At 47.5% G+C, this 27,920-nt stretch overlaps 10 protein-coding genes across 10 annotated transcripts; 5 read left to right on the forward strand and 5 right to left on the reverse strand.

Moving 5' to 3' along the window:
* Positions 1 to 510: 510 nt before the first annotated feature.
* RhiXN_00181 (Vegetative incompatibility protein HET-E-1) lies at positions 511 to 6,227 on the forward strand (the record flags this gene model as incomplete). Its single annotated transcript, XM_043320000.1, has 11 exons — positions 511 to 544; positions 600 to 752; positions 816 to 945; positions 1,027 to 1,166; positions 1,219 to 1,271; positions 1,326 to 1,448; positions 1,510 to 1,560; positions 1,611 to 1,806; positions 1,868 to 2,002; positions 2,055 to 3,592; positions 3,660 to 6,227. 11 exons carry the CDS (start codon positions 511 to 513, stop codon positions 6,225 to 6,227), a joined length of 5,121 nt encoding a protein of 1,706 aa, XP_043179012.1.
* An 800-nt stretch (positions 6,228 to 7,027) lies between these two features.
* Positions 7,028 to 8,015, reverse strand: RhiXN_00182 (mitochondrial import inner membrane translocase subunit TIM44; the record flags this gene model as incomplete). Its single annotated transcript, XM_043320001.1, has 4 exons — positions 7,028 to 7,174; positions 7,236 to 7,587; positions 7,653 to 7,755; positions 7,820 to 8,015. The coding sequence occupies 4 exons, from the start codon at positions 8,013 to 8,015 to the stop codon at positions 7,028 to 7,030; spliced, it is 798 nt and encodes a 265-aa protein (XP_043179013.1).
* Positions 8,016 to 8,229: 214 nt separating this feature from the next.
* Positions 8,230 to 8,873, forward strand: RhiXN_00183 (mitochondrial intermembrane space import and assembly protein; the record flags this gene model as incomplete). Its single annotated transcript, XM_043320002.1, has 4 exons — positions 8,230 to 8,235; positions 8,305 to 8,653; positions 8,716 to 8,783; positions 8,847 to 8,873. The coding sequence occupies 4 exons, from the start codon at positions 8,230 to 8,232 to the stop codon at positions 8,871 to 8,873; spliced, it is 450 nt and encodes a 149-aa protein (XP_043179014.1).
* Positions 8,874 to 9,653: 780 nt separating this feature from the next.
* On the reverse strand, positions 9,654 to 10,702 carry RhiXN_00184 (Core histone H2A/H2B/H3/H4; the record flags this gene model as incomplete). Its single annotated transcript, XM_043320003.1, has 6 exons — positions 9,654 to 9,705; positions 9,759 to 9,891; positions 9,942 to 10,077; positions 10,139 to 10,238; positions 10,307 to 10,389; positions 10,664 to 10,702. The coding sequence occupies 6 exons, from the start codon at positions 10,700 to 10,702 to the stop codon at positions 9,654 to 9,656; spliced, it is 543 nt and encodes a 180-aa protein (XP_043179015.1).
* Positions 10,703 to 10,876: 174 nt separating this feature from the next.
* On the forward strand, positions 10,877 to 12,604 carry RhiXN_00185 (DASH complex subunit spc34 domain-containing protein; the record flags this gene model as incomplete). The annotated part of the gene is made up of 5 exons (XM_043320004.1): positions 10,877 to 11,199; positions 11,250 to 11,457; positions 11,510 to 12,155; positions 12,223 to 12,292; positions 12,349 to 12,604. 5 exons carry the CDS (start codon positions 10,877 to 10,879, stop codon positions 12,602 to 12,604), a joined length of 1,503 nt encoding a protein of 500 aa, XP_043179016.1.
* A 645-nt stretch (positions 12,605 to 13,249) lies between these two features.
* RhiXN_00186 (CHAT domain protein) lies at positions 13,250 to 17,568 on the reverse strand (the record flags this gene model as incomplete). Its single annotated transcript, XM_043320005.1, has 4 exons — positions 13,250 to 13,851; positions 13,908 to 14,037; positions 14,087 to 17,389; positions 17,449 to 17,568. The coding sequence occupies 4 exons, from the start codon at positions 17,566 to 17,568 to the stop codon at positions 13,250 to 13,252; spliced, it is 4,155 nt and encodes a 1,384-aa protein (XP_043179017.1).
* An 803-nt stretch (positions 17,569 to 18,371) lies between these two features.
* Positions 18,372 to 20,306, reverse strand: RhiXN_00187 (60S ribosomal export protein NMD3; the record flags this gene model as incomplete). Its single annotated transcript, XM_043320006.1, has 7 exons — positions 18,372 to 19,203; positions 19,254 to 19,403; positions 19,462 to 19,760; positions 19,810 to 20,015; positions 20,065 to 20,096; positions 20,151 to 20,205; positions 20,255 to 20,306. 7 exons carry the CDS (start codon positions 20,304 to 20,306, stop codon positions 18,372 to 18,374), a joined length of 1,626 nt encoding a protein of 541 aa, XP_043179018.1.
* A 143-nt stretch (positions 20,307 to 20,449) lies between these two features.
* RhiXN_00188 (DNA-directed RNA polymerases I, II, and III subunit RPABC5) lies at positions 20,450 to 20,841 on the forward strand (the record flags this gene model as incomplete). Its single annotated transcript, XM_043320007.1, has 4 exons — positions 20,450 to 20,452; positions 20,507 to 20,598; positions 20,654 to 20,748; positions 20,801 to 20,841. The coding sequence occupies 4 exons, from the start codon at positions 20,450 to 20,452 to the stop codon at positions 20,839 to 20,841; spliced, it is 231 nt and encodes a 76-aa protein (XP_043179019.1).
* A 74-nt stretch (positions 20,842 to 20,915) lies between these two features.
* RhiXN_00189 (vacuolar protein sorting-associated protein 16) lies at positions 20,916 to 24,172 on the reverse strand (the record flags this gene model as incomplete). Its single annotated transcript, XM_043320008.1, has 15 exons — positions 20,916 to 20,988; positions 21,044 to 21,301; positions 21,351 to 21,526; positions 21,576 to 21,764; positions 21,829 to 21,920; positions 21,978 to 22,086; positions 22,143 to 22,288; positions 22,339 to 22,496; positions 22,548 to 22,675; positions 22,730 to 22,932; positions 22,982 to 23,203; positions 23,255 to 23,765; positions 23,814 to 23,920; positions 23,976 to 24,061; positions 24,108 to 24,172. The coding sequence occupies 15 exons, from the start codon at positions 24,170 to 24,172 to the stop codon at positions 20,916 to 20,918; spliced, it is 2,523 nt and encodes an 840-aa protein (XP_043179020.1).
* Positions 24,173 to 25,255: 1,083 nt separating this feature from the next.
* On the forward strand, positions 25,256 to 27,596 carry RhiXN_00190 (cytochrome P450 family protein; the record flags this gene model as incomplete). The annotated part of the gene is made up of 13 exons (XM_043320009.1): positions 25,256 to 25,389; positions 25,446 to 25,534; positions 25,602 to 25,693; positions 25,757 to 25,900; positions 25,953 to 26,072; positions 26,132 to 26,268; positions 26,323 to 26,576; positions 26,626 to 26,771; positions 26,831 to 26,902; positions 26,957 to 27,104; positions 27,161 to 27,272; positions 27,342 to 27,447; positions 27,510 to 27,596. The coding sequence occupies 13 exons, from the start codon at positions 25,256 to 25,258 to the stop codon at positions 27,594 to 27,596; spliced, it is 1,641 nt and encodes a 546-aa protein (XP_043179021.1).
* Positions 27,597 to 27,920: the final 324 nt, after the last annotated feature.

The following is a 27,920-nucleotide window of genomic DNA, read 5'->3' on the forward strand; positions in this document are numbered from 1 at the left end:
TTACAAGTATAATGCGAACCACCGACCCCACGAACCCCACTTACGGTTGGACGTCCCAGATCTACCCTCGCCCTCGCCGTTCCGCGGCAGCGAGGGTCCCAACTCACCGAATTATCCTCATACTACGCACATAACATTTCTTAATAATATTACATCACCATGCACGTCACGAGCTCACACAGGCCAAGTTCGCAATCTACAAGTTACGGGCGCATAATCACGCGTTTGACTCTAACTATAAATTTTATGACTGTTGCCTTGGCAAGATTAGTGAATGACTGAGTGAAGTGGAAGGTGGTAGTCGGTTTAAACTGGACATTTGACATATCCTGGTATATCCAGACAAGAATAGGAGTTTATTGGCCAGGACGTGCCCCATGGATCAACCCAGGCAAACCCAAATAAAGCGCTTCTACCCCCAGGTAATCTGAAGCCTACTGTGGGTCTCGTTGGCATACCTGAACGAAGAATGAGCTACCCAGCTTCGGATAATCAGTTCGCCGTACTGAGATGTTCTCTGAGCTTCACGAAAGACTTCAAGTAGGTGCTTCTTCGGAGATTGTCATGTGATCGTAGAGGGCGCTAATCAAAACGTTTAGTACCGCAATTAGTAGGGGGAAGGTGGACTTTGCAGCCCACTGCCCAGCCAACCGCAGCAACACCGTCATATACCTTTGCCGTGTTTTACAAGTATAGAGTGGCAATGGCACTTATCTATGATCCAGGAAGCCAAGTACGCCTTCGAATCGCGGGTATGTCGTGACCATTGTATTTCCACCTAGTCTGATATATAGTTAATCAACTCTATTCGGCAGAAATTGAGATTCGACCAGTCTTATCAGAACGAGCCATAAAGTTAGAATTGATGGTTGACGGCAATTTGACAAAGAAGCTACCCGAAATTCATGGTGGGCAACCACTGAAGTGGTCCAAGCTAATAATTTGGTGAGCGTGATCTTCTAACCCATCAGATGCATATCTTATCGATCGGGTGCTCGCAAACTTACGGTCAATGATTTTACCTAGTGATGTTCGTTCGGAATCTCAAGTGGAGTTGGTTATCCACCAGAAATGCTATACACTCTACCCCCGGTATAAACGGTACAAATCGGAGTCGTATCGAGCTTCTGAGGTCATACAGTCATCGGTTGGGTCATTCAGCATCAGTTCGTTATTCGTTTTTCCATCACTATCAGAGGATCTGACTCGAATACTCAGATGTCGAAAATATAGAATATAATGTTAAGCTTAAACTTCTTGATCAAACGCGGGTAAGGATGATTACACGGTAGAATAAGTGTGCTGTTGATCGTCACACCGTTTAGGCCAAGGAATTGTTTGATGAATCCGAGGGCATACTATCTTGCCTGGGAGAGACACGCAATGCTTCCAATGGACCAACGGCTACTCAGACCATGTTTAAGTCGATGCTTCAGTTTGGAAGCCTTGTGGCCGAGGCTAGTTTTATTTGACTTTTATACATCTTTGGGGCTCAAACCTTCATAACAGGTCCATCCCATCGCCAAATTGGTCTTTTCTGTTTGCACATATGCTTGGGAGGTGCGTATATGCTATAATACCTACATGTTTGTACCGACTATGTCATACAGAGGTTCGAGACGGAACAAAAACTGAGATTAGAGCTAGACGATTTAGCGGGGCAGTTACTTGGAATGACGCGATTAGTTGAACGAGTGAAAGAATGCGCCAGATTGGAGCCTCTTATTCAAACTATTGGAGACTTCTTGCACTTACTCGAAGATGTATCGATATTTGTGCTAGAACGCAAGGCAAAGGGGTTTGTTGGTGCGTGAGAGTGCTGCCCTGGGGTGTGAGAGTTTGTACTAACGTATCAACTCGAAAATAGTACAGGTGCTAAAGGGCGTCATTGATTCTGGCGATCGCGACCAAGTGGAAGATTTGGGGAAAAGGTTTCAAAGGATTAGCAGCATTTTTGAGAAGGGCATTGGCGCCCAAACAATGAAGATAGTAACTACTGCCCGTATGTCAACACTGCAAATGGCCCCAGAATTACTGACACCTTGGATGAACAGGGGAAGATGAACTACTTCAACGACTCAATCCAGTGAGGCCAAGTGGGCATAATCCATCCTGGGTATGCCAAGAAGGCACACGCAGGCGTGTTCTAGGGGATATTGACCGCTGGATAAGAGATGAAGATTCAACCCATAAACTTATGTGGATTTATGGCCAAGCAGGGATTGGCAAGAGTACGGTAGCAACGTCAGTATGTCAAGAACTCTCCGACAAGGGAATTCTTGTTGTCTCCTTTTTCTGCAAACGCGACGATTCTGCGCTTCGGGACCCTCTGCGTCTGATCAATAGCGTTGCGCACGGGCTCACCATTCATTACCCTCCATACGGTAAACTTGTAGCCCAAGAAATAGAAACTAATAAAGACCTCTGCACTTCCTATCTCCAGACGCGCTACTTAGGATTGTTGAAGAAGCCCCTTTGTGCGCTCGATAGCGCATACTCTCCGCCACCTTGCGTCATTATTATTGACGCAATGGATGAGTGCGGAACAGAAGACACTCGCACACAGCAAGACGCAACCCGCAAACAGGTACTGGGATACCTACTCGACTTGTCGTCTCTTGTCCCCTGGCTCAAGGTCATTGTAACCAGTCGGCCGGACAGTAACATCCGTGTTGTCTTCGAACAGTCCGCGGGTCAGTTGATCTCCCAAATTGACCTACATGGATATTCCGCTGTGGATGACATCCAAATTTTCATCAAGGCAAAACTCAACGACATTGCAAACAGAGATGAATGGCCTTCGGACGGCATTGAACGTATTTGCAAGAAAGCCGGAGGACTATTTATTTGGGCTGCAACTGCATGCGCTTTCATTATTGAAGCCGATGACCCACCCGAGCAACTACGGATTCTATTCGAGGAAAATGTCAGTGGCAACGGCTTCGATGGCTTGGACTCGCTTTACACAACTGTCATCAAAAACGCTTTGGGGAATAGCGTACCAAATATCCAACGCTGTATTGGCTCGATTGTAACTATATCAATGAGGCAACCGGTGCCGTTCGAAGTATTAAGCAAGCTGATGGAACGACACATAAAACTAACAGTTCTAGAGAGAATTATTGAGCGCCTTGGAGCGGTGTTCTACAGAGACGCTCACCTCAAGGAGGCTATACGAGTTATACATCCCTCGTTTGCTGACTTTGTGCTTGACAAGGATCGTTCAAAAAGCTTCTGGATCGATCCTATACAACGGAATATCGAGATTTCAATTGGCTGTGTATCGATAATGGAGGACGAACTTAGATTTAACATATGCGACCTGGAGACCTCGCACCTGCCCAATGGTAGCGTATCTGATTTGAATTCGAAAATCGAGGACAATGTCAGCGGGCAGCTGGCTTATAGTTGCATATACTGGATTGATCACCTCCTTGGAAGCAGAGAAAGATTCATAGAGGTAGCCAATTTGGCGGCCAAAATAACTCAAGCTGGTCAACCCCTATTACTTTATTGGCTTGAAGTTCTAAGCGTTCTGCAGAAAGTGCCCGTAGCAACGTATGGTTTACGTGAACTCAGCCGAAAGCTACGAGTAAGTGACGATCGTTGTATATTTGAATCCCACAACATATCGAGCTCACGCCCGTCATTCTTGTTAGTTATACCAACAAGCAAGCGCCAAGTCGGTTTGGGATGCATACAGATTTGTTTTTGCGTTCTCTGACCCTATTATTATGAGCGCACCACACATTTACATATCAGCTCTTCCACTTGCACCAAAGCAGTCCGAGATTTCCCGTAGATTCTTAGATCAGTTTCGGAATACTGCCAGGATAGTCAACGGGCAAATTGAAACATGGCCAGTCTGGCTAAGATCTCTCCGTCATCCAGAACAAATAACTTCACTGTGCATTTCACAAGACGGTCAATGGCTACTCACCAGCTGCTTGGACGACTCAAACCCGATACGGGTGTTTGATATGCGGACGGGCGAATTAGTTCGCACCCTCAAGCAGTACTCTCCCACTCACGAATCGCGTTTTGTTGCCATATCTCCTGACGGGGCTCTCATAGCATCTGCTTCAATGACTGGAGAAATCCTTTTCTGGAATGCCAACTCTGGTGCCGTAGTCCACAGCCATCAAATCGAAATCCCTGAACACGACTACTTCAGCCCTCGAGCATGGTCGTTTTTACCGGATGGGTCTGCCCTTCGCATTTTAACAGGGGGGGTTGAGCTTGGTCATAGTGCTCCCCCACTAGCATACGAGATAGGAATAAATGGGGTTGTCGAGGCACCCCGTCAGATCGGTGAAGGCGGACTTGAATACCGTACACTAGCACTCTCTCCTGATGGGACTTGTATAGCTGGGCGCACATCCAGAGAGCTAGTAATTCTTACATGGCCCGATCCTCCAGCTGGTGGAGTGCGACTTGATATTGATGGTGGAGACTTCGCTATCGTATTTTCCCCAAGCGGCAATCTCATTGCAGCCGGTGGTGACCGTCTACAAATCTTTCATGCTAAGGCAGGCAGTTTGCGTGGTGCAAAATTGTCCGAGGGGTGTTATTCTCGTACAATCCAGCATATTGCATTTTCCTCGGACGAAACTCAATTAATTACGGCGAATGAGACGGCGAGAACACACGTCGTGCGAGCACACGTGCGAGCACGTGAAATACTGATATGGGAGACCCAAACCTGCCGCAATATTGGTATCATACCTATCGGCCATTCGTTTATTGATCGAGCCGCGCTCGCGTTTTCGCCCAACGGCGCACATGTTGTATCCGCCTTATCGGGTAATACAGTCTTAATATGCGACGTCTCTGTCGCCACTTTGATCGATCGCAGCTATCCATTTGCAAAACAGCGGACTGGACTGGTTTCTACGTCACTGTTACGGCGGGATGGGACACCCACGGCCGATAGCGATTCAGGTTATTCAGATAGGCCACAGAATCACGAGCATGGCGTCCAGTTAGCCGGACCTTCTGGTCCAGTTACAACTGTCGCATTTTCTCCCGATAGCAATCGCATCATCTCTGTTAGTTCAGATGCCGGCAAAAGTACTGTGCAAACCTGGAACACTCACACGGGTGCCCCTATTGGAGAGCCCTTCATTTCAGATTCGCATATTGATGGATTTACATTTTCACCTGACGGCACCCGTATCATAGTTCAAGTCAATAACAGATACAACACCTTTCCCGAACCCATCGATGTATGGGATGCTAATACATATGAGCCCTTGATGCAATTAAAGATGGCATCACACCCGTTTGCCTTATCCCCAGATGGTTCCCACCTGGTCACCAATTCCCAGGAATCTGACGATGATGGAATAGCTGTAGGGGGCTTGATTTTATGGGACTTCAGCACAGGCGACATTATCCAAAAGCTGGACGCAACCCGAACATTTGCAGAGTTGATTGCTTTCTCTTCTGAATTCGAACAGTCTCGAATGTTCTCTTGTCATACAATCCAATCGGATGATGACTCCAAGGATGAAAAACAAGTCATTATCTGGAACGTCGCACCTTACAATATCGTCGGAAGCTGGTCTCTACAGGATGTATATTTCAACGCCTTTTCTCTTGATGGGTCTTCCATAGGATTACATTCGTATTCCTCCGATGGTTACTGGTCGAGAGAGAACTACGTGGTCAATAATGCTCAAACCGGGAATCAGATCTCTTCGTGGGCCCTTCATAGATACTCAGGTAGAGTCGTGCTCTCACCTGATGGCACCCGGTTAGCTGAAACCTACCGCCGGCATAAGGGGAGGGGGGGATCCAGTTTCCTTACTCTGTCGGATTCGAAGCAAGACGTGAATTATTCCTTGGTCGGAAATAGCGACAATATATGTTCACTAGCCTTCTCACCAGATGGAACCAAGTTGGCATCTGGCTCGGAAGACAAACTCATATGTGTTTGGGATGTTACCGGCAGCGATGCACGTGGCTCGTGGTACAGTAGCGAACGCTCTGATTGGCCTTCAAATACACGCTTGTTTCCCCCCTCTCCGGATGGCTTCCTCACGACCCAGAAGGAATCTTCCTCAGGCTATGGCTCCCAGAATATTATAGGAACTTTACCGACCGCCGTTTATTGCAATATATTTCAACAAACTCCGAGCGCGAAATCTGTTGACTTCTCGAGATTTGCACATGGCACAGATTGGGCAAAAGTCTCCACCGAATACGATCAACAAGTACATACCTAACTTCGGGCCCAAGGTGTGATTTTTTTTCTCTTCTTTCCTTCAGATTAGAACATAATCCCATTCCTGTTTAGGCTTTGTAGCTGCTATCCACCAAGGCGTTGAACTGGTAAAAAAAATTTCAGAAGAACTGTGTACGTGGAGGGATGGCTTTATGTGGCTATGATACTGTTGAGATTGCTTATTGAATGTATTATGCCTGGTCTTTCAGTCATGCTGCTTGAGTGTAACTCGATTGCTCCTATGCCTATGCCCAGAATGGTTTTGATGTATTTGTTGGGTCCAAGTTTGCGGATCTACTTTAAGCTGGCATCCCTATTGAACATACTGTCTCAATCTAAGACTGTAAACCAAGGCCATTGGCACATCCTTTATATTAGAACTTCCTCTGAAAGCGGACTGCTATCCCCTAATAACGTATAAACTATTACAGTGCTCCGGCCGTATAAGCTAGAGAGAGAAGATAGTGATAAGATGCACTTTATAAGGTACTCGATTGAGCACAAGTCACCTTGAATATTTTAATGTTGCTCACACTTTCAAGAACCTCACTCCTTCAACTGATACCCGGACTGTGCAGCGTAAGCAAACTCTGGTTTTGAGCGTTGCCCACCCTCAGCTAAATGTCTCAGACAAACAGTCCCGCCTTTAATAAGCGCATATAGACAGAAAGCTGTCCCGAATCCCACGTATTTTGGGAGGCTGTATGCAAGGGTAGCGCATAGATGTAATGTCAACAACCGGATCCATATGACTAATTCAAAAATGAACAAAACCAGTCGAAATAGGAGGCCCAAAAGAAATCATTTGGGAGGGTCAACAGACTTCCGTAATGTCCAGTCATTATCATCCCACATTTTCTTCTCCATCACGATATATTCTCGAACCGGAACATATTTCTTTGGATCCCCGGATAAGAGCTTTCCTTTGGGTCCATATACCGCAACAGCCTATGCAACAACAACAAAAAACATAAACAGACTCCTCAGATAGTGACCATTGATAGCTCACCTGTTTTGTATCAAATCTCACCAACACCTGCGCACAATGATCTTCTGGCTTTTTACTGTTCCACGCATCCACAGTCCTAAAGCTCAACATCTTGACCTCTCCTCTATCCCCCTCTTCACTGTTCCAAACGACCATTTGATCCTTGGGCCGCGCCTTTATCCGCTCTCTTAACTTCTTGAGCTGTTCTTCACTGCATACACGCGAGAGGGTTTTAATATCGCCTCGAGCAAAGGAAGAGTTCATGGATTTGTATGCCGCGAGGGCGTGGGAGGATAGGTGTTTCGAAGATGCGGTGAGACGTTCGAGGATGGATGGTTTAGGAATGAGGCCGACTTTGTATGCTTTTCGAAAGCTTAGCTCAAGCAGTCAGGACAACTTGTGGTAGGATATGGTCTCAAGACGAGGGACTGGACGAACCTCCAGATACTCTTTAATTTATCCTGCACCGTTTCTTTTGCCCAATCGACCTTTCCTTGGAGTCCAGGCGCAGATTTTGATAGTGGGGTGGGAAGTCTCAAGTCTTCAATTACATTCAAGTCGTTATATAATTAGAGTAGTATTTATGAATAAACTACAAGACATACCGAGGATCATCAGCTGCTGAGCCTTTATATCGAAATCCTTGGGCAAGTCCGACGATGCCATCTTCTCAAGAGAAGCCAACTGTTTCGCATCTTCATCCTTCTTCTTCTGTGTCTCAGCAGCCGTCGCAACACCTCTTCTCGTCCCCACACCAGCGCCAGTCCTAAGTCCCAGCCGTGTCAACCGAAGAGAAATCATTGTGTCGATCGTCGTCAAATTAGGTTCAAATTCGGCGCTTGCGAAAAAGTGGATGACTAATCACTCCGGAGCGCCGCGGCTTGCGTAGGCAAACGGCAAACGGCAATCGAGCAATTTCGATCCGGCTGATTGTGAGTGGATTTAAACCCGACCACGACACTCGACTTTTGTGACTTGAGCCACTTTCCAACACACTCTCCCGCTTTCGTTTATCATGCCTGTGAGTATGCCGAGCTCGGACGAGGATAATCACAGGAAAGAGTAAACTAATTTAAATTTTTATTTATAGCGCCAATCTCGTTCCCGTCCCGCCGCTCGCCCCGCCAGCTCGTCCTCGTCTTCTCCCTTTGGCAACTCGAGCGGCCAAACTCGCCAAGCTTCGACAGCTGCTTACCCTCCCCAAGCTCAACCCTATGGAGCCTACCCTCAACAAGCCCAGGCTCAACAGAGACAACCTGGCTTGCTCGCTCAGATGGCCGCCACAGCCAGTTCGGTGGCTGTCGGTTCTACCGTCGGTCATGGATTGAGCAACATGTTGTTTGGTGGGAGGAGTGAGGCGCCTGTTGAACAGCAGGCACCACCTCAGCAGCAGTATGCTCCCCAGAACTCGGGACTGAGCTGTGATTTCCAGGCAAAGGGTGGGTCTCACGATTGTGTTATTTATACCGTGTTCATAACTGACTTGGAACGTGACGCATAGAATTCACCAAATGCATGGAGCACGGCGATATCAACACTTGCGGTTGGTACCTTGAGCAACTCAAGGCTGTGAGTATAATTTTACTTTCGCACGTGTGTCCAGGAGCTGATGTAGGATGATTTCATTTGTAGTGCCAAGCTGCTGCCCGTCCTTATTAAACATCGACGAATAATGTACCATGGATGGAGTGGAATGTCCAGAAGCATGTAGAATCGACGAGAACGTTTGTACTTAGCCATTTGGTCGTTACTCCTTAATTGGATTTATTGTAGTAAATTTACCTTGACCACCACTCAGTACATGGGCACAACCGAATGACAGAGTTAATGGATCGCTGACGGATACTTCGCCCAAGATCTACAAATTAGACGCGGGCATTGATGAACAAGCTGGCATCCCAGGAGTAAGGCTTTGCCCCGAGGAACAGCCGTCCGTGTCGTATTCAAGCCGCGATGTTTGATGGCCAGTTTCAAGCATCGCAAACGGGTATTTCCCCCGAGTAAGGACTGACGAGAATAGTTCTTGTGGGGTGATGATTTACCGTGACTTCATCCAGTCATAGCCACCTGATCTTGATGGAGCCTTCCTGACGTCGATCACCTCATGTTGGACAAGGACAAGTTTACCCACTGCAAACCCATAGGGCATGAGAAGCTCATAATAAGAACGCCCTACCGATAAGTCTAAACTCGTACAACAATTACACGTGCCAACAGCGAGGCAATCGCGTACGAGTCCATTTGAACACCTACCCAATCGACTGGCCCAGGTCGCTAAATCCGTACATGCGCGCACGAGTCCCGTCTCTGATCACAATGTTGGGAGTTTGGAAGTAAATGGATAGAATATGGACAGTAGTATACACGGGGGTACAGCCAACAATACTGAATAAGCACGAGTGACAAAGCAGCAGCATAAAAGATAAGATCAGGCGCTGTTTAGGTGCGTTCTCCACGGAGGCGGCGGGCAAGGGCAAGATCCTTGGGTTGACTATCAATATGGGTAAGTAAGAATTCGGACCATGTTTAAGGGAAAGCACGTACATGGTAACACGCTTAGCGTGGATGGCAGCCAAGTTGGTGTCTTCGAACAGCGAGACAAGGTAAGCCTCAGAGGCCTCCTGGAGAGCCATCACCGCCGACGATTGGAAGCGAAGGTCAGTCTTGAAGTCCTGGGCTACAAGAAAATGAGCTGGTGAAGCTTATTGATTTAGTTCCAAGACTTACCAATTTCACGGACCAAGCGTTGGAAAGGAAGCTTGCGGATAAGCAACTCGGTCGATTTTTGGTACCTGCGAATTTCACGGAGGGCGACGGTACCAGGGCGGAAACGATGGGGCTTCTTGACACCACCAGTAGTAGTCTGAAAAAAACACGCGTTAAACTCCGGAATGAAAATGGACAAGATGTAGGTGTAGACATACGGGAGCAGACTTGGCCGACTTGCGGGCCTGTTTGGTCGCAAGTTGCTTACGAGGGGCCTTGCCACCAGTGGATTTGCGTGCGGTCTGCTTAGTACGGGCCCTGCATCCCAATCATCCATTAGCTTTTTCGTCCTTTTTTTATTCTTGATTTTGCTTGAGAAGACTCACATTGGGAGTTGTGGAAGGAGGAGTCGAGTGGTGAAGCGAAGAAGTAGGCCTGAGAGTGTTGTGGTGTTGGACAGGTCTGGACGCTACAGGCCTCCCCTTTTATTTACTACCTGGTCGGGCAAGAACCAAGCCTAGGTAAACAACAAAACGATGCCACGTGACTCAGGGCACTCTCAACAAAACTAGGTGGTGGCTAATTCTATATCGAAGGATCAGTGGTAGAGAGTTGGATATGTCCATATAAATGTCTTACATCTATTATATTCTAATTTATATTATTCCAGGAGCATGAAAGAGCATCATAGGGTGCTTTGCCTCTTCAAGTTCAGTCATTTTCGTCTCCTCGCCGTCACTCACGTGATACCGCCACCCGCCCTGGATCTGACGTAATCTCATAACGCGTCTCTTCGTCCACCACGGTCGATCCCCACGATTGGGCGCTGCATACAGCCAGGTCTTGGGCACAATTGACTCGGTCTGGCCTCTGACTCGCCACCAACCAATAAAATCTCGGATATTGTAAATTGAGCTTCCTGAAGGACTTGACAGGCTCTCGGTTAACGCACTATAATGGGACTCCTTGACTCGGTTTCCCGTCTCTCGCTCTCAACCGACGACATTCTCACAGCTTCGAACCGGACCATCGCTGATGTCGGTCCGTTCACGGATGCGCTTCTTGGGAAACACGTAATCACGGATATCATCCGTGACGCGGAAGAGGGCGAACAGACATTGTTCACGCATCGGAGTTTGGAAGTGGGTGGTGTCAAAGGGCCAGTGGATCCGAGGCCTGTCGCTGTGGGGAGTGGCGGAACAGTAGGAGTTGGTGTTAGGGAAAAGGAGCAGGATGTAGATGTTATTTTGAATGCGGCGTTGAAGTTGGTTGAGAATTAGTAAGTCCTCCTATCCCATCTGTTGGTCAGAGGAGACTCATGGTGACAAGTGGATCGATGCCTCGCGCTAAATCACACGTCGAAGACTTGCTAGATCGCGCTTCTGAAGTACGAAGTCGTATCTCCTTACTAGAAGATGAACTCGACGAGCTCAAGAATGCTGAGCCTGCATCGATCGAGTCGGAGATGCCTTCATTAAAGGACGAAGAGCGAGTGGTAGTAAAGATGGAAGCACAACTTAACGCTGCCCGCCGACGAGTACATACTCATTTTCCTCGTATCGTACGTTTAAATACTCATCTGAATATAGAGAGACGCCCTCCGCGAACAAATAGCTCAAAAACAACGATCTCGAGCAACCGCACAACCTCAGCATACCAATACAATTGCCACTCCCACAGCCGCAGCACGTACACGTACTCGCCCCGGAGGTGGGAAGATCCCAAACCCATTCCTCGCTCGCATCACATCTTCCTTACCCGAAAAAGACCCCGACGCGACAACTAATATCTCCATGCAACTCTCGGGAGGTCTGGGTGGACAGAGTTTCCTTATCGACGAGGGACCGCCGCAATGGGCAGACGACTCGGTCTTGAGCGGAACAGCAAGCGCAGATGCAGGAGTGGACACCATTTGGGATGGACAAGGCGACGAAGGGGATGGTGAGGACGAAGGGGATGGAGAAGGGACGGTTGTGTTGGCTATCCCGCCTGCTGTAGGGCTGTCACCGCCGGCTTCTCCCGTGAGGACCGTTGCTCCTGCGCCTGCTTTACGAACTTCGATCGCCCCTACCTCGGCTCCCGGCCCTGCCCCCACCGTCGTTGCTGCACCTCCACCTCCTGTAGCTGAAGCACCCCCCACCAAGCCCCCTCCTGTGCCAAAACCAAAGGTAGAACCTCCGGCTCCAAAGCCACGGGAGGTCAAAGTGACTTCAGAGACAGAGGCGAACACGGCAAGTTTATGGTTCCTTCTAGAATAATGATTAGCTAATAAGTAGTACACAGGCTCTAATTTGGGCGACAGTGGGCAAAGTTCTCATGCCTTCCTCGAACTATGGTCCAGATACACCAGGACCCGACGTCCTCGAAACTGCGTATGTGCTCCTTGTCCTTACATGTGACCCAACCGCAAGGACTAACATGCTCGTAGTTCGATTCTCCAATCCCTCTCATCTCAATCTCTTACTTCCTCTGACCCACAACCAATCTTGACGGCGACTCTCCTTCTGTATCTTCTTCGAAACGGGCCATCTCCCCTACCGTCTGTAAGGACTGCGTTGGGCGACAAAGAGAAAGAAAGTGAATCTGCGAACGGGTTAGGCATCAAGGCATTATACGCATGCGTCGCAAAGAAGTTGCTGAAAATTGATAGGAAAGGACGAGAGGCGACCGTTAGATTTGAGTGACGACAGGACGGTGGTATACCCTGGGTATATAAGATGTTTAATACCCGTACAAGGGTTGCATGTGACTATTAGACGCGGATCAATATTGGAATGTATCTCAAGACCTAGTGTAGGCGTATTTTGGACTCGGGCACTAATTTAAATCTCAGTTGCATGTATTCTTAGACTGTGATTTCGATCGGCGGAATCCCGGGTGTATTGAAACCGGCTCTGCTGTTCGTTTGTCCTTCATACCATCACTGGCCGCATCGAGATTTGTAGCCACAAATTGATATATCAAACCTCACACGTCCGCTGGAATAATAGTGGCATCTCAGGTGATAGGCTTCATTCCACGAAAGCACTTTGCTCCAAAGCTTTATAGTTGATACTTGTCTTTCCCCTAAGTCTGATGTGTTATCCATTCCTTCGCCCCGGTGACCGACTCGGGATTTATGGGAACTCAACCTACATCAAACACACTCTACCTTCTGCTGATGTACCGGATGTCAAACACCATTGCTTTGGTGCACTATAGCATTCATATATCACGCATATACATTCTCATAATACATTCAGACGGACTCTGTTACAACCCAACTTCTTCATGGCACTATTCAAAATTCAGACTTTGTCATCCATCGTACCACTTGTGCGTGATTAGACTCAAGAACCAATATGGATGTAGGGCACCCATCGTATAAATTCTTTCTCCCCGATCCCCTCACGCAGCGCACCAACAGCACTATGTAGCGCCCTCCCTACCTCTCCGCTCCCAACCTTCTTTATCTTCACAATATGCCTATATATCTGATCGGCTACCAGCGGCGCATCGCTGTCCGACACTGACCACATCGTCCCGACTACGCTCGGATAGCCAGCAATGATCATACCCGATGCAAGGTGTACAGCTTCATCGGGCAGCCTCTCATCTCCTGTCGCCGTTTGACATGCAGAAAGGAATGCGAGGCCCTTATTCTTAAATGATCGGCGCGTAATTGTAGCCAGATCTAGCCTCCCATCATGCAGAAGAAACCCACTCTTAGTCGGGTCCCCAACGTCCTGGTTGGCGTGGCAAGCGAGGTGGACCCAATCATGATGCTCCATCGCTTCGAGCACGGTATCTCTAGTAGCTTTGTCATTCATGAGCTCCGAGTAATCGGCGACGTTCTGCATGTGGCCTTTGATGTATTCGAGCTCCCTGACGATGCCGGGAAGAGGCTGGTATCCTGGCGTGGCTTCTTGACCGATGCCCAATATTCGAGAGTCTGAGGTCAAGCATCGAGGAGAAGCAGAAAGAAGCGCGGTGAGAGTGGGTGTATACGAGGATACAACATAGTTGAATACCCTCGCGTGGGGATGTCCATAATCTCCGGCCGCATGAACGGGAGGAATGACGCAATACCCGTCGGACACCACGTTATATGTGGTATATTATCCATCGGCGCGCTATTCTAGGATTCTTTTAGTAATATTTCGCTGGCCTCCCTGAGCTATACATACCATGTATCCAAGACTATCAAGTATTGGTTTGACGACATCATTCCAGAGCATCTTCAGCACTTCCTGAAACCTCTCTTCCTGACCTGGTTCTTGGCGTATTTTAACCCCACGCTCTCTAATACCTTTGTCTCTCAGTGATACTACTATCTTGGCTCGTGCGAGCTCGGCATTTTCGTGAGTAAAAGCTGGGAGCGGAATTGGAATGATATCGTTCCGTCCGGGCACAATGACTAATGCGTGGCTATGGCGCTTGCTGCAGTTGATTACAGCCACTGGACCATTTCGGGCGGCACGAGTGAGTTCGACAGCATTTTTCGGGAGCAGGAAGTCTTCGAACCCCGGTAGCTTACGAATCTCTGATAAAAGTGCATCTCTTTCGATAGCGAGACGCCGGTGCTGATGAGCATTCGCTTCCAAGTCGGCTGCGTCTGGAGATAGCGGGTCTAGCGCCATCCGCCGGGGCTCCACACTAATCTTCTCGAGCTCGACCGTACATTTCTGTAAGCGCTCGGCCATAGAAGGATAGGAAGAATGAAGTTCATCGAAGGGAGTACGAAGCAGTAGTGTTTGGTTCCAGACGATGCATCTCGCATGCTCCAGCCATGTCAACGCCAGGTTGTAGTTAGCCGCCGAAAATGCGACAGACGCCGCCTCTACAGCTAAATCATTTGTCAGTTGCAAGTCATGGTAACGTTGTGTGGTGGTGGATCCCATCCAAACAACCTGGGGAAGAAGGTCGATAGCAGTTTGGTAAGCTCGGATGCAATCTGGATGGTTATGGGTAGAAGCATGCCTGGCCCAGGTGAGAGCAGCCGTAAACTTGGAACGTGGAGCCCCAACTAGGGATTCAGATGCCCTGCGAAAACATGCTAACGAATCTTGCAAGTCGGATGTCTCGTTTAGGTGCTTATATTTCTCCGTCAAAGACATTCCCAGATTTATTAGATGGTCGACCAGACTTGGGTGATTTTCTGGGGTAAGGCGAAGGGATCGATAATGGTATTCAATTGATTTTTCGAGGTCGTAGAATATTTCGAGGCTCCGGAAACGATCTCTATGCGCTGAACCTAAGTTTCCAAGTCGTCGCGCAAGCTCTGGGTGATCGTTTGGTGTTAGCGACGTCGCTTGTGAGTGATTTTCGATTGCTTTATCTAGATCGCCTATTTCACCGAGTCGCTCGAATCGCCCTTTGTATGCTGTACCCAAACTCTGAAATAGCTCGGGAAGGCTTGGATGGCCTTCGGGGGTCTGTGAGAGAGCGTGGAGAGTGTAATCAATTGCCTTATTCAGATCGGATACGGCCTTTGTGTGCTCAAATCGATCCATATGAGAGACACCAAGGTCTTTGAGTCGCTTGGATGCACCTATGTGCCCATCTGGCGTCAATGAGAGTGCGTGAGACAGGTACACGATTGCCTTTTCGATATCATCCAATTCATCGAGCCGTCTGAAACGAACTCTATGCGACCTACTCAAGTTGTCGAGTCGCCCAGGTAGTTCTGCATGGTCTCTCTCTGTTAAGGAATATGCCCGAAAATGGTATTCAACCGCCTTGTCGATATCGTCCAACTCGGCGAGCCTTTGGAAGCGTTCCAAATGCGACGAACCTAAAGCTTCGAGAGTCCTAGGTAGTTCTATGTAGCCTTTGGGGGCGAGCGAGAGCGCCCGTGAAAGATATTTGATTGCGTTTTCGTTATCATCGAGCTTATTTAGACGTAGGAATCGCTCTTGATACGATGCCCCTAGAACTGACAATCTTCTTGGATAGATGTAATCACCTTCGGACGTCAATGAAACAGCACGAGAGTGATAATCGATTGCCTTATCAAGATCTTCCAGGATGCCCAGACGATAAAACACCTCTCGATGCGATATACCTAAAGTGTCTAGTATCATTGATAAACCTGGATGGTCTTCAGGCACAATTGTGACTGCCTGAGTAAGACATTCGATAGATAGTTTGGCGTCGTTTATTTCTCCAAGTCTTTGTAGGCGCATCCCATATGCCATACCCAGTCTTTCTAGTTGATCCGGCAAACTTGGATGGCCAACGGGCGTCATCGAAACTGCTCGAGATAGGTACTCTATAACTTTCTCCACATCACTTAGCTGGCCAAGGCGTACGGCACGAAGCGCGTACGTCCTCCCTAGAGTTTGGAGTAGCATGGCTAATTCCGAGTGATTGGTGACGAGCGGGAGAGCACAGTTTAAAAGATATAATCCGTATTCCATGTCTTTTGGGTCCTGTAGCACACCGAAGCGAGTTGTATATGATACCCCCAAACTACTGAGTAGCTTGGGTCGAGCTAGGTGGCCGTCAGGTGCCAGGGACAGTCCACGAGAATGTAAATCAATAGCAATTTCCAAGTCATTCAGACTTTGAAGTATCTGGGATCGAATGCCATGGGACGCTCCTAGGAGCCCAAGGAGAACAGTTAAGTCGGGGTGACCTTCAGGTAAGAGCGAGAGCCCACGGGATTGGTGTAATATTGCGCTTTCAACATCCTTTAAATCACGCGATATCCGAAAGTGCTGAATGTATGATGTACCCAGGTTTCCGAGCAATATGGGAAGTTCCGAGTGACCTTCTGGCATAAGTGAGAGTGCGCGGGAGTGGGAGTCGATGGCGATTTCCAAATCGCTCGGGTCGCCAAGTAATTCAAAACGTATCCCATGAGACATTCCAAGATACCGGAGTAGCCTTGTGAACTCCAGGTGGCCTTCTTCTACGAGAGAGAATGCACGGGAATGAAAGCTGAGGGCGCTCTCTAAGTCTCTCCGGTCTCCCAGTTTAGTAAATCGATCTCCATGGGATACACCTAGGCTTCCGAGTAGCCTGGGGAGCCCTGGATGGTCCTCGGACATAAGCAGTCGTGCGCGAGAGTAACACCTGATCGATTGGTCTATATCGTCATCATTTCCTAGCTGTTCAAAGCGAGTGGTATGGATATCGCCAAGGTTCTCAAGTCTACTAAGAAGATCCAGGTGGTCTTCAGGTGTAAGGAACAGCGCGTAGATAGCATACGTAAGCGCCTTTTCGATCTGTTCTAGCTGACCAAAAGTTTTAAATTGAGCTTTGTGGGATTTGGATAGGCGCTCTAGTCGAGCGGATATTTCCGTATCGACGCAGTCAAATAAGGCGATTTGACGCATATACCAGGTCGCCTTCTCGATCGGGCTCGCATAACTAGGAGTTGCCTGCAACGGCTGATTTGATTCGTCTTTGTGTCTCGTTTGATTAAATGGTTCGTTGATATCGATAACGTGCTCCGCTTCAGTGTTCTTGAGAATTTTGCTTTCGGGCTGGGTTGTTGACGCCATTAGCCTTTTAGTGTCTCTGTTTAGGAACATCGAATCCTTACATGTTTGAATGGGGGGTACGAGCTATTTCTCTCCCTTGGCACGGCTCGTGTTATCCATGGTGGTCGACCGGCCAAGTCGAGTGGTGTATTAAATGCTTGATCACTGTCATCCGGTTTCATATCGAAAGTATAAACGTTAACGCCTAATATACGTTTATGTCATCAGCTATCATGCATATGGGAGAGTCGCTGGATGGCACAAATTCTCACCTTTCCAAGACTTTCTAGTAAATTGTTGTCCAAAGGTTCTATGTCCTGCAAAATGCTTCGCGGGATATTTTCAACGAAATAACACATTCGTTCTATGTTATAATAATATGTTCGGCACCGAACCGAGGCTATGGAACAGATTTTTGCCACTCAACCAACGGATAGCTCCGTATTCCGTATTCCGTGTTCGGATATGTTTATTTTGCCACCTTGGTTTATCGGGACATGAGGACACATTTAGGACATACATCCCTTGTTCACACGCAACAGGACAGAACTATGATCATGAGATACTACCCCATGACACCCGATATCATTCAGTCTATCTCACTAGAACTTTTCTATCAGAAGCCTCCCCCCTTTGCTGCGTTATATATGTCGAGTTAGGTTGTGAATACGTTATCTATACCTCTATCTGTACATACCCCTTCATTTCATTTAAATATTATGAAAGTTGGGCTCATCCACGCCTCAAAGAATTGGGTCACCTTCCTCCTCGGGTTTAGTGAGTGGGTTGGTCTTCACCTTCGTTGCACACTGCCTTCGCTTCTACCCTCCTCCGGTGGGAGGTTCAACTGGCACTTCCAAATTCGAACCACAGAGCAAGCGTTTACAGCCTACATCATGTCTAACTTCAAAAACATCCACGACAACTTCATTCCTTCACTAATAAACTTCTGGTCACCAAAACATCACCTCACATCTAGATCCCACTATGCCTCATTCTGCTCATCCTCTAGTCCCATCTCCTCAAAGTGATCCAGTAATTCATCTATCTTCACCTCCGGGAAATCACCCTCATCCTCCTCTTCCTCCTCGGTTGCCTCAACACCCTCCATGGCATACTGGCCTCCCTTCTTGCCACCTCCAACCTTCTTCTCATCTGGCCGCTCCTTTGGTTCGCTCTTATATAGATTGACAGTCGCACGCAGCTCGGGATCCTCTTCTAGATCCTGCAAGAACGCCTCGTAGTCTGCCTCGACGCGTGCCTGATCCAGACCTCCTCGTCGACCCAAGGCACCACGGCCTTCGCCACTCTCGTCCTCGTTAGCCTCCTTGGCGATCGAACGAAGCCTCCAGTTTCGTGCACGGCTCTTCTTTCGTCTGTTCGGATACGTCTTCTTCACGAGTACAACATCTGGGACTCTCGAACTGTCCAATGCGTCAAACTCGTCCGAGTTGAAGTTGGCTCGCGATAAGAAGTATCCGAGTGCTGTGTCACCTGGTTGGAGAATACCACCAAGGTGAGTACGCGTGTGGTATATTGTACTTGTCGACCCTTCTTGCTCATCAACATCCATTCCTGTTGAATGAGACTGGAACGCATTGTTTGGTGCTACTTGGGCGTCAGCGAGGACCCAGCGACCGTTCGTCTTCCCTGACGGATCAATATCCAAGATGGTGAACTCGACAAGATCTGAGACGGTCGCAAGACTCTCGAATGGCGTACGCCAGTAGATAGGTGAACTAAGGTCGGTGCTTCTTAAGGTAGCTGGATCGATGAGATGGATCGAATTGCCAACCCGGGTGCATACTGTTAGTGGACTACAACACATTTCAATAACCAATTCAAGGACGATAAGCGAAGCACGTACGAAATGTTACTCAAGCTCCTAGCTAGTTTTAATGGAAGACATACAAGGTCGTCTTTACATATGGGGATGATCTCGCATGAATAAGTGAACTTGTAATTAGAAGTGCCTGAATGGGTGTCAGTCGAAAGCAACTGCTCAGATGCTTTGGATCTACCCGTGCATATACCCATTAGTTTCACGGCTTTTCGATGCAGCAAATAGAACAGACCTGATAGGTACCACAGCGTTCAGGAATTCGACCATTTTGATCGCATGACTCCGCTGAGTGTAGAAAAAGTCAAGACCATCCTTCGCCTCCTTGACATTAATTGTATCCTTTTGTGCCGAGTGCTTGAGGATAAGTTGTTCCAGATACAAGAACGTTCGCTTGTGGTTCACTTTCTGTCGAACTTGGACCATCGCTTTCCAGGTATTCTTAGCTGCTAGTCGAGTGCAGTCTGGGCACTGGCCGTAAACGACGATGTACTCGACTTCAAATATTTGTTGTAAGATCGTAGATGTGAACACCTTTCATCTGATTTAATTCTTGCCTATTGTTTCCCGGTAATGCTCTTACCTCTTTCTGTATCGTTAATTTGACCTTTACCCGCTTCGAATGTGGCTCAGTCCAGATGAACCCGGCGTCGATCAAACGGACTTTGTTAAGTCCCTTGAGCTTCTTGAGACATATCGCAAGCAGTTCTCGTGATTCGGGTTGGGCAATCGTCCATGTATTTGGGGGAGAAAGGAACCGTTCACAGTTGCGGCAATAGTTAACCGTGGCTATCGACTGTGAGATACCAGAGCATCGAATGATAGAAGATAAGCATACCTTGCTTTGGGATCCCCTCTGTGATATCAACACTTTTATAAAGGGAAATTTAGCTAAGAGTCGGGCCAGATCACATACACACTCACGAATTCCTCAAGCAAGCAATACATAAGTTGGCAGAATTTGGCTCAATGGGTGTGCCTGCACATAGCATCAGTATTGATATTAGCAGTCCCGGCGGTATACATACCGCAGTCCGCACAGAGCACTCGATGGACAGAAGGGGGTGCAACGTACTCCATAGTCGTCGGTGGTCGTGATCGTCAAGGGAGAGCCGCCTGAATAAGCAGTCGGGTCTAGGATCTTATGCGGCACCTCCCAAACAAATTTCTGATTTGTGATCGGGCAGCCGATTGCAAATTCATACGACTTGCACTTGGCCACCATGGTGCGCACGGCCAATTTTATCGTGTAACCTTTTTCCAGTATTAATTGTTCGCAGATTATCCCGGTTAGGTGCTTTACATGCGGAAAGGTCATTGGAGATAAATGGGAGGACTACGTCAAGTTGCTGAGGGATGATGTGACTGAAGGGTACGTTTGACGACTGAGCATTTGGCTCTGGCTCACACGGTATCTACTTAAACAGAGACGCAATGGACCAACTAGGACTGAAACGATACTGCTGCAGACGTATGGTTCTCACACACGTAGACCTCATTGAGAAGTTACTCCAATACAATCGTGCGTCTGCTTTTCGCTCGTTTATTTTCTCACTAAGCCCCCATGTTTGTAGCCATGGAGCGAACAAAAGAGCGCATGACGCGCGATGGCTGACTTTGCTCTGTTTATTATTACCGCCCATTGTCCGTATGTTGTATAATACATCTCGTCCTACCCAGTTCGACTATTTACCGCATCGTGGACAAGATTTGCTCCAACTCTCTCGCCACAAGATTATTCGGAGCTCGCCTCCTGATTTCTCTGGAATCGACCATTAGTGACATGTCTTTAAGAAGAAATCCAGGTTCCCACTCACTCGAGCTTCGCCTTGTCACCCCGCGTCTTGCATTCTTCGCCAGCAGATCTCCATTCTCCGCACTTGACATATAGTTCTGCTCTCTTGGGCGCGTCACATCGTGGTACGTAGGAAGCAGCTTGCTTTAAATGGCCTTGAGCCACCAAGTGAGTTACGAATGGTTCGTAACCAATTGGCGAGCGCCTCGACTTGGCCAGTTGTTCCAGACCATCCCAATCTCGGAGTTCCGTCAGTGCGTAGAGCTTGACGTACCAGAATCTGTTGGAAAGCATTAGTCGAGGAACGATTCTGTTATGTGTATCCTAACCGTTTGTCTGGAACTTTCCAATCTGCTCGGACCTTTTCAGCTTTCTTCGATTGTCCATTCAACAAGCACGCCCGAATCGTGGCATTCACACTAAGCCCGACAACTTCCACTCTTCCTTCCAGATCTTTTTCCAACTGTTGCTGGAATGTGAGCAATCTGACGCTTTCGTCCATCGCCTATCGTCCAATGAGTCACTATAGCCCGAGCAAGTGGTGTGCGACTCACTTTGGCTTCCCATCCTCGTTCTCGGTCCTCACTAAAGAATTTAGCAGCCGCACGTACAAGCTCGATCCTGTTATCAACCATTTTAGCTGTTCGCGCATCATCTAGCGCCAGTAGGGCAGAAGCGACACGTTTATCGTCTTGGTAGTAAAAATCTTTCAGCAATTCACGGTCTTGTTCCCGAGCATAGACCTAGAAAAGACATAAGAAAGATCCCGCAAGTGTACAGTCAAGTAATAACCTCTAGCAGTCGTACGGCAGGACTATACTTCTCTCCTCCATCCTCCAGCAACCTAAAGAAGTCTCCAAGAGAAGACTGCTTCTTGAGCTGCAACAAAACCAAGTAAACTGAGTGACTCTATTTGTCAATTATAATACACCCCCAAGCGAAATCGGCATACGGACCTAGATCGGTGTCGCCACTATCCACGGCTTTGATAAGAGCTAATCTCTCTTCCTTCATCTGTAATAGTAATGGAACCTGTTCACCCGGTCGAGGCTCATGATCAAGTAGCTATACCTCGCCACATTAGTAGTGTGAATTCTCAAGTTTGGTTGGGGGTTATATACCATAGTAGCCAGCCTCCCTCTTCCCAGTTCCCAGGCCCGTTTCGCAATATCTGCGAAACTCGCCCCAGGAGTCGCGCGGAACTTCTCGACGATCGCATGGCAGACATCTTTGTCTGCTTTATCCGCTGGAGCATCTGGGTCCTCGGCTATTGCACCGTAAATATACAAATGAAACGAGATAGAATGCGACAAATACCTTTGATCTTCCCACTCTTGGCTATCTTAGCGCACGCCCAGTGCTTGAGTACTGTGTCTGGCGGCTGACCTAAGAATTCTGCGATACGCAATGCAAGAAGATGCTCATTTCGAGCAGTAAGTCGAGCGATTATATGTGTGGCCGACGTGTGTTGGTACCTACCACGGAGTCATGATTAATCAAATCATGAGAATAAGCGAGAAACGTACTGGGCATAAGTGATCGGAATTCCGATCTCATAGTACCGAGCCGCATTCAACACTTTGAGCGTCTTGCCCATCGCGACAAAATCAGTTGGATCATACATGTCTAGGAATCCTCGTCCAAATGCGGCAGCCTAAACACAAACTCTCTTAGAAATGATCCAGGAGATCAAGACCACTCAACTAACACTCATCAACTTTCGTTGCCATACTCCGTCCCATTCACGTCCTGCAGCATCGACAAGCGTATCCACAGCGCCAGCGAGTTCCGGCCGGATCGCTCGCACGGAGTCGTGTGCACTTGGAACGCGTTGACTGAATTGTTCGGAAGCGTGTAGGAGTAGAGCTGCTGGGTGGGTCGATGTTGGACCCAGTGCGTTCATTGAAGATTCTATAGATCTGTTAGAGGCTGAAACGGTTTCTATAACATTCCGGCTTACGGGGAACCTTTTGTATCCAATCGCATCGATCTATACAGACCACACGTGCACCATCGACCTCTCCGACAACATGAGGAGTGCCAGGATAGTAATGTTTAATCGTGTCCCCAAATGGACCGAGGATAACCAGTAGCCCAGAAGCATAAGATAATACGACAGCGTCATTCCCACACCAGACAACCTGCCTCGGAAGAGCTGGGCTATCCTGTGTGGAGTCATACTCTCAAAGAAACTTCTCAGCCGACACCAATATCCGACTTGTTTAATACTCACCTGCATAGCTCTTTGTAAAATCCGCAGAAACGACCCATACTAGCCCCGAAGATGTAAGCAGGGCAATACTCTTGCCATTTGGACTTGGTGCAATGGAAAGGAATGGCCCTCTCCCCACACGCTGATCGACGCACTCCAACGCGTCCACACTCAAAATTGTGTTCCCACTCGCGACAAGTACTTCAATATGTTTACTTATTGCTGCATCAGGAGGGACAATCGACCACCCATGGGGCGCGCCGTCCAACGAGGGTTCAGGCAGTGCAAGCGCGAGGGGTTTAGTTCCGGACCACTCTTTGACCTCCAGGAATGTGAGTTGGTTGGTAAGAGCTACTAGACCATGTTCATGTATTCTAGCGTCCATTATACCGATATCTGCCGCGTCAGTGCCGAGCGAATGTTGGGTATAGGCTCCAGAGAGTTCATGAATCCTGTAAGTCCCTTCCTCGTTTAGAGTTACAAGACGCTCATCGTGCGTCCAGCCCAAAGAGATAACTTTCCCTTGGTCCCACTAGCTAATTTAATACGCAATTACGTTTGGAAGAGATGGACAGCTTACTGGAATGGTGTTAATTAGATTTCCAGCTGACGAATATATAATAATTTGGGGCTTCGATACGGAATGTCGACCCAAGGCTACAAGCTTCGAGGTATCTCGCATCAAGGCTATGTCTTTTATTAGTATCTGGTATATTAGAGTTCATATTTGACACTCACTCACCTAATGGACCTCCATATCTTGCCCCAGCAATAATAAAATCAGTGAGATCATTCAGCTGCCACATCATTTGATACACTTCTCGAGTACTATGGAAACAATAAGTTGCATTCAAAGATATGCACATTCGCGTACCTATAAAATACTTCCCCATCTTGCACAGGCTCCCATGTTGTGGTCGGATTCGGTGCGCTGGTCATGGTGGCCTCAAACGAAGCCAGGTCTCGTATCACGTGATAAATGTGATCGTAAGTCTGATTGACTTTTTTGGACCTGATTAAAGGACAGCATACAGCAGCATCAACAATTAAGTAGATCGAAAATGAGTATCTATAACTTCTCTCGAGTAGATTACACAGGACTCCTCCACCAACGGGAAACAAGCGCTATCTTCCATAGTTTCCATTTTTCTGAATAGAGCAAATACGTGCGTTCTTATGAGCTTTGAAGAGAGCTATATAGTTCTGCCTTAATCTCATGGCACTGATTCTTATTAAACCATTCGCGATGCAAGGTATATGCTTCTCTGATGTCACATTGGGGGACTTCGAAGCATACACCCCTCCGGCGACCAGCAGATGACAGAGAAGCGCCTAATTATGAATATTGCAAATAGTTTTGACCTTTCTTACTCGATACGCTAAATTTCGTGCTGCTGCTATATCTCAATAGTTAAGGTCACAAGACCTTTCCCCATAAATGGAATATTTGGTGGTCCAGAATCGGAAGTAGTCGATCGCCGCCCGCGGGTTTCCGTTACCTACCGATACTTGTATCTTGCAAATCTCTGAGACCACGATATGTTCATGCGCTTGTATAATTACCAACTATTCCGAGCTTTCTACCACCAGTACCACTTCGCCTAGTGTTATATTCTAACACTCCTAACATCCACAACTACCACTGTTTTGCCATGGTATTTGAGAGCTTGCAATTGCAAGGCCTATATTAAAAATCATTGACCAGTTGTTACAGCTTCGCCCCGATCCATCGTACTATGCTTGCTTCGACTCGATCACCAGTCAAATGGATCCACTGTTTGGTAGATCCAAACAAAAAGGTTACACCGTGGAGCAGGAGTTTTGGCTTTCAATCTCCGCGACGCACCCTGTCTCGGACCTTTCCTGATTGGAGACCTTCAATGGCCATGATACCCCTTGCTAACCCTAATAAAAAGCATTTGATGGCAGTACTATTGTCAGGCAGATGAGACGAATTGCATATTTCTTTCAACTCAAGGCAAACGGTGGCTTGTTTTTCGTACTAGCAACCAGTCGACGACCATGGAGATGCTACCAAAGACTGCTTTTTCTGCTGTATTATCCGCTGCTGCGCTATACGGCTTTGTTAGATATCTACAAATGCTACATGTGGGTCGCAAGTATGGTGCACACCAACACATCGTGGTTTCTGAAGAGTAAGCGCGCATTATACGGCCATATGTTCTCAGATTACAAACTGTATCTACTCTAGGACACTACTGAGACTTTTACTTCCTGATGGGGTCGATATCCCGGGGGTCGTTTATGGCGGAGACCGAACACTTCGCGCCAAATACAGCGGTATGTCCGGATTTCAGGTTCATTTTGGCTGTAGGACGTTCAATAACAACCCCAATAATGAATCTAGAATTCTTGCGTGCGAGGAAAGATGCTTATATTCAAGTAGCGATGACCAACCTACGACCCAACGTTTATATCGCTGACCCCCAGGCGATCAAGGTATGGAGTCTATAGTATTGTCTGTTTTTGTTCGCGAGTTATCATTCAGTAATTCGCCCTCAGATCATTACCACGCAAAAGCATATTTACGTAAAGGATGTAGAATATCTCGACCGATTCGTGGGATGCTATGGCCAAAGTCTGCTGATGGCCGAAGGTGAAGTTTGGAGGCGGCACCGCAAGCAAACTCAACGGGCCTTTAATGAGGTAGAACCTATTCTTGTTCATAACCTATCAAATCTCTGAGATTGCGAGCCAGAAAAACATCCGTCTTGTCTGGTCAGAGACAGAGGACATTATGCGACGCCTATTTAGAATCTGGGATAGACGAGGGTGTAAAGAAGTCCATATCGATAATGTATCTGACGTGACCGAAACGGTGAGTGTTTGGTTGGGTACCCATACCTTCAAATTTATAACTTCGCATTGTCCACATAGTTAGGTCTACTTGTTATTTCGATGGCAGGATTCGGTCGTCGAATTAGCTGGGACCCAGTAGATGATAAGATTCCTCAAGGACATCAGATGTCCTTCTCCAATGCAGTTCGCACCGTTTCCAGGAACTTGATTGGCAGGTATGGAGTAAAAGCCTCGTATTGAAGCCAATTTAACCACTGGAATAACCAAAGGGCATTAATTCCAACATGGGCCAAGAATCTAACCAAGACAACGAGAGATATCACAACTGCGTTTTCCGAATTTGGACAGTATCTCACCGATATGGTTGCATTGGGCCAGAAAAGCTCCGAAGTAACTGGCGATCAGTCACAAGATATGCATGAACCAAAATTGGCTCCTGACAGCCTCATTAATCTTCTCCTCTCGGCGAATTGTGAGAATACATGGGATGGAGGAAAAGGGTTGGATGACAAGGAAGTTGCCGGTGAGTGTGGTGCTATCTCATGTGCACTGAGTATTGAATAGTGCACTAGGAAATATCTTCCTGTTCCTGTTTGCAGGACACGAGAGCACTGCTCATGCAATCTCGTTCTGTCTTGGTTTGTTGGCTTTATATCCAGAGGTTCAACAGGAAGTGTACGCACAGATCGAGGAGGTCGTGCGGTCACATGGTGGACTTGTGAGTATGAATTGAACTGCCATGTGAAATTTCTACATTCCACTCATATCTGAGAACAGCATTACTCAAATTTAAAGGATATCCATCTTGTAGAATGCGTATTTTGGGAAAGCCTACGATTGTATCCTGTAGTGAGTGATTTGGTTTGTGTTTCCTTGAGCAATATTATTCAAGTGAGTTTCAAGACATCTCACGTCGCCAGGATCGCCACCCAGGACTCGGTCGTAAGCGTTGCTCGCAACGGTCCAGGGGCAGACGAGAATACGCGCGAGAATTTCTTTATCCCCAAGGGGTCAAATATTTGGCTCTCTCTTACTGCGGTTCACTACAATCGTATGTCCCATCAAACAATATCACCACATAGATTGAATCTTACTATCGAACGGTAGCTACCTATTGGGCTGAGCCTGAAAAATTCCGCCCCAAAAGATTTATGGAACCTCATAACAAGGATGCATTCCTCGCCTTTTCCACTGGAATGCGCTCGTGCATCGGACGAAGGTGAGCAACGCTCGAAAAATTTCCGCACAACACCGATAATAAACTTAACAAACGCACTTTCCTTCATAGATTCGCAGAAGTTGAGGGAACCGTCGCACTTGCTCTGTTATTAGAACGATACGAAATTAAGATCGATAAGGAGAAATTTCCCGCCATTCCAGGAGAGAGTGCGCTTGTGAGTTTCTCGCATCATACTTAATGTCTACAGCTTCGTGCTAACTGGCGTTTCCGGTTAAGGAGCGGGAAGCACGCTTCTTAAATCCTATACAACGAAGTACCGTTACTCCGATGAAAGTTCCCCTAGTTTTTAAACGTCGTAGTTAAAAGGCCAAACTTTATCTCTCGTGTACATTACTGGGTATCTATCAATATACGCATATAAATATGAGGGTGGCTGGAACTAAAATAGAGTGATCGAACTGCGAGTAGTCAGCGACAATCACGAAAAAATACCGCTACTCAATTGATCTCATACCTGGAAATCTACTTGCATCCATAAGATTGTGAAGCACTCCTACAAATTCCAGTCTTAATACCTCCTTGGTTTTAATAGAATCTATTATATGCGCGACTAGGGTGTAACAGACGGGTTTAACCAAAAATTTCTATACTCCCACTCGGGCACGAGACTATATGGTTGTGTCGACA

The sequence above is a fragment of the Rhizoctonia solani genome, chromosome 4, assembly GCF_016906535.1.
Source record: "Rhizoctonia solani chromosome 4, complete sequence".
NCBI lineage: Eukaryota > Fungi > Basidiomycota > Agaricomycetes > Cantharellales > Ceratobasidiaceae > Rhizoctonia > Rhizoctonia solani.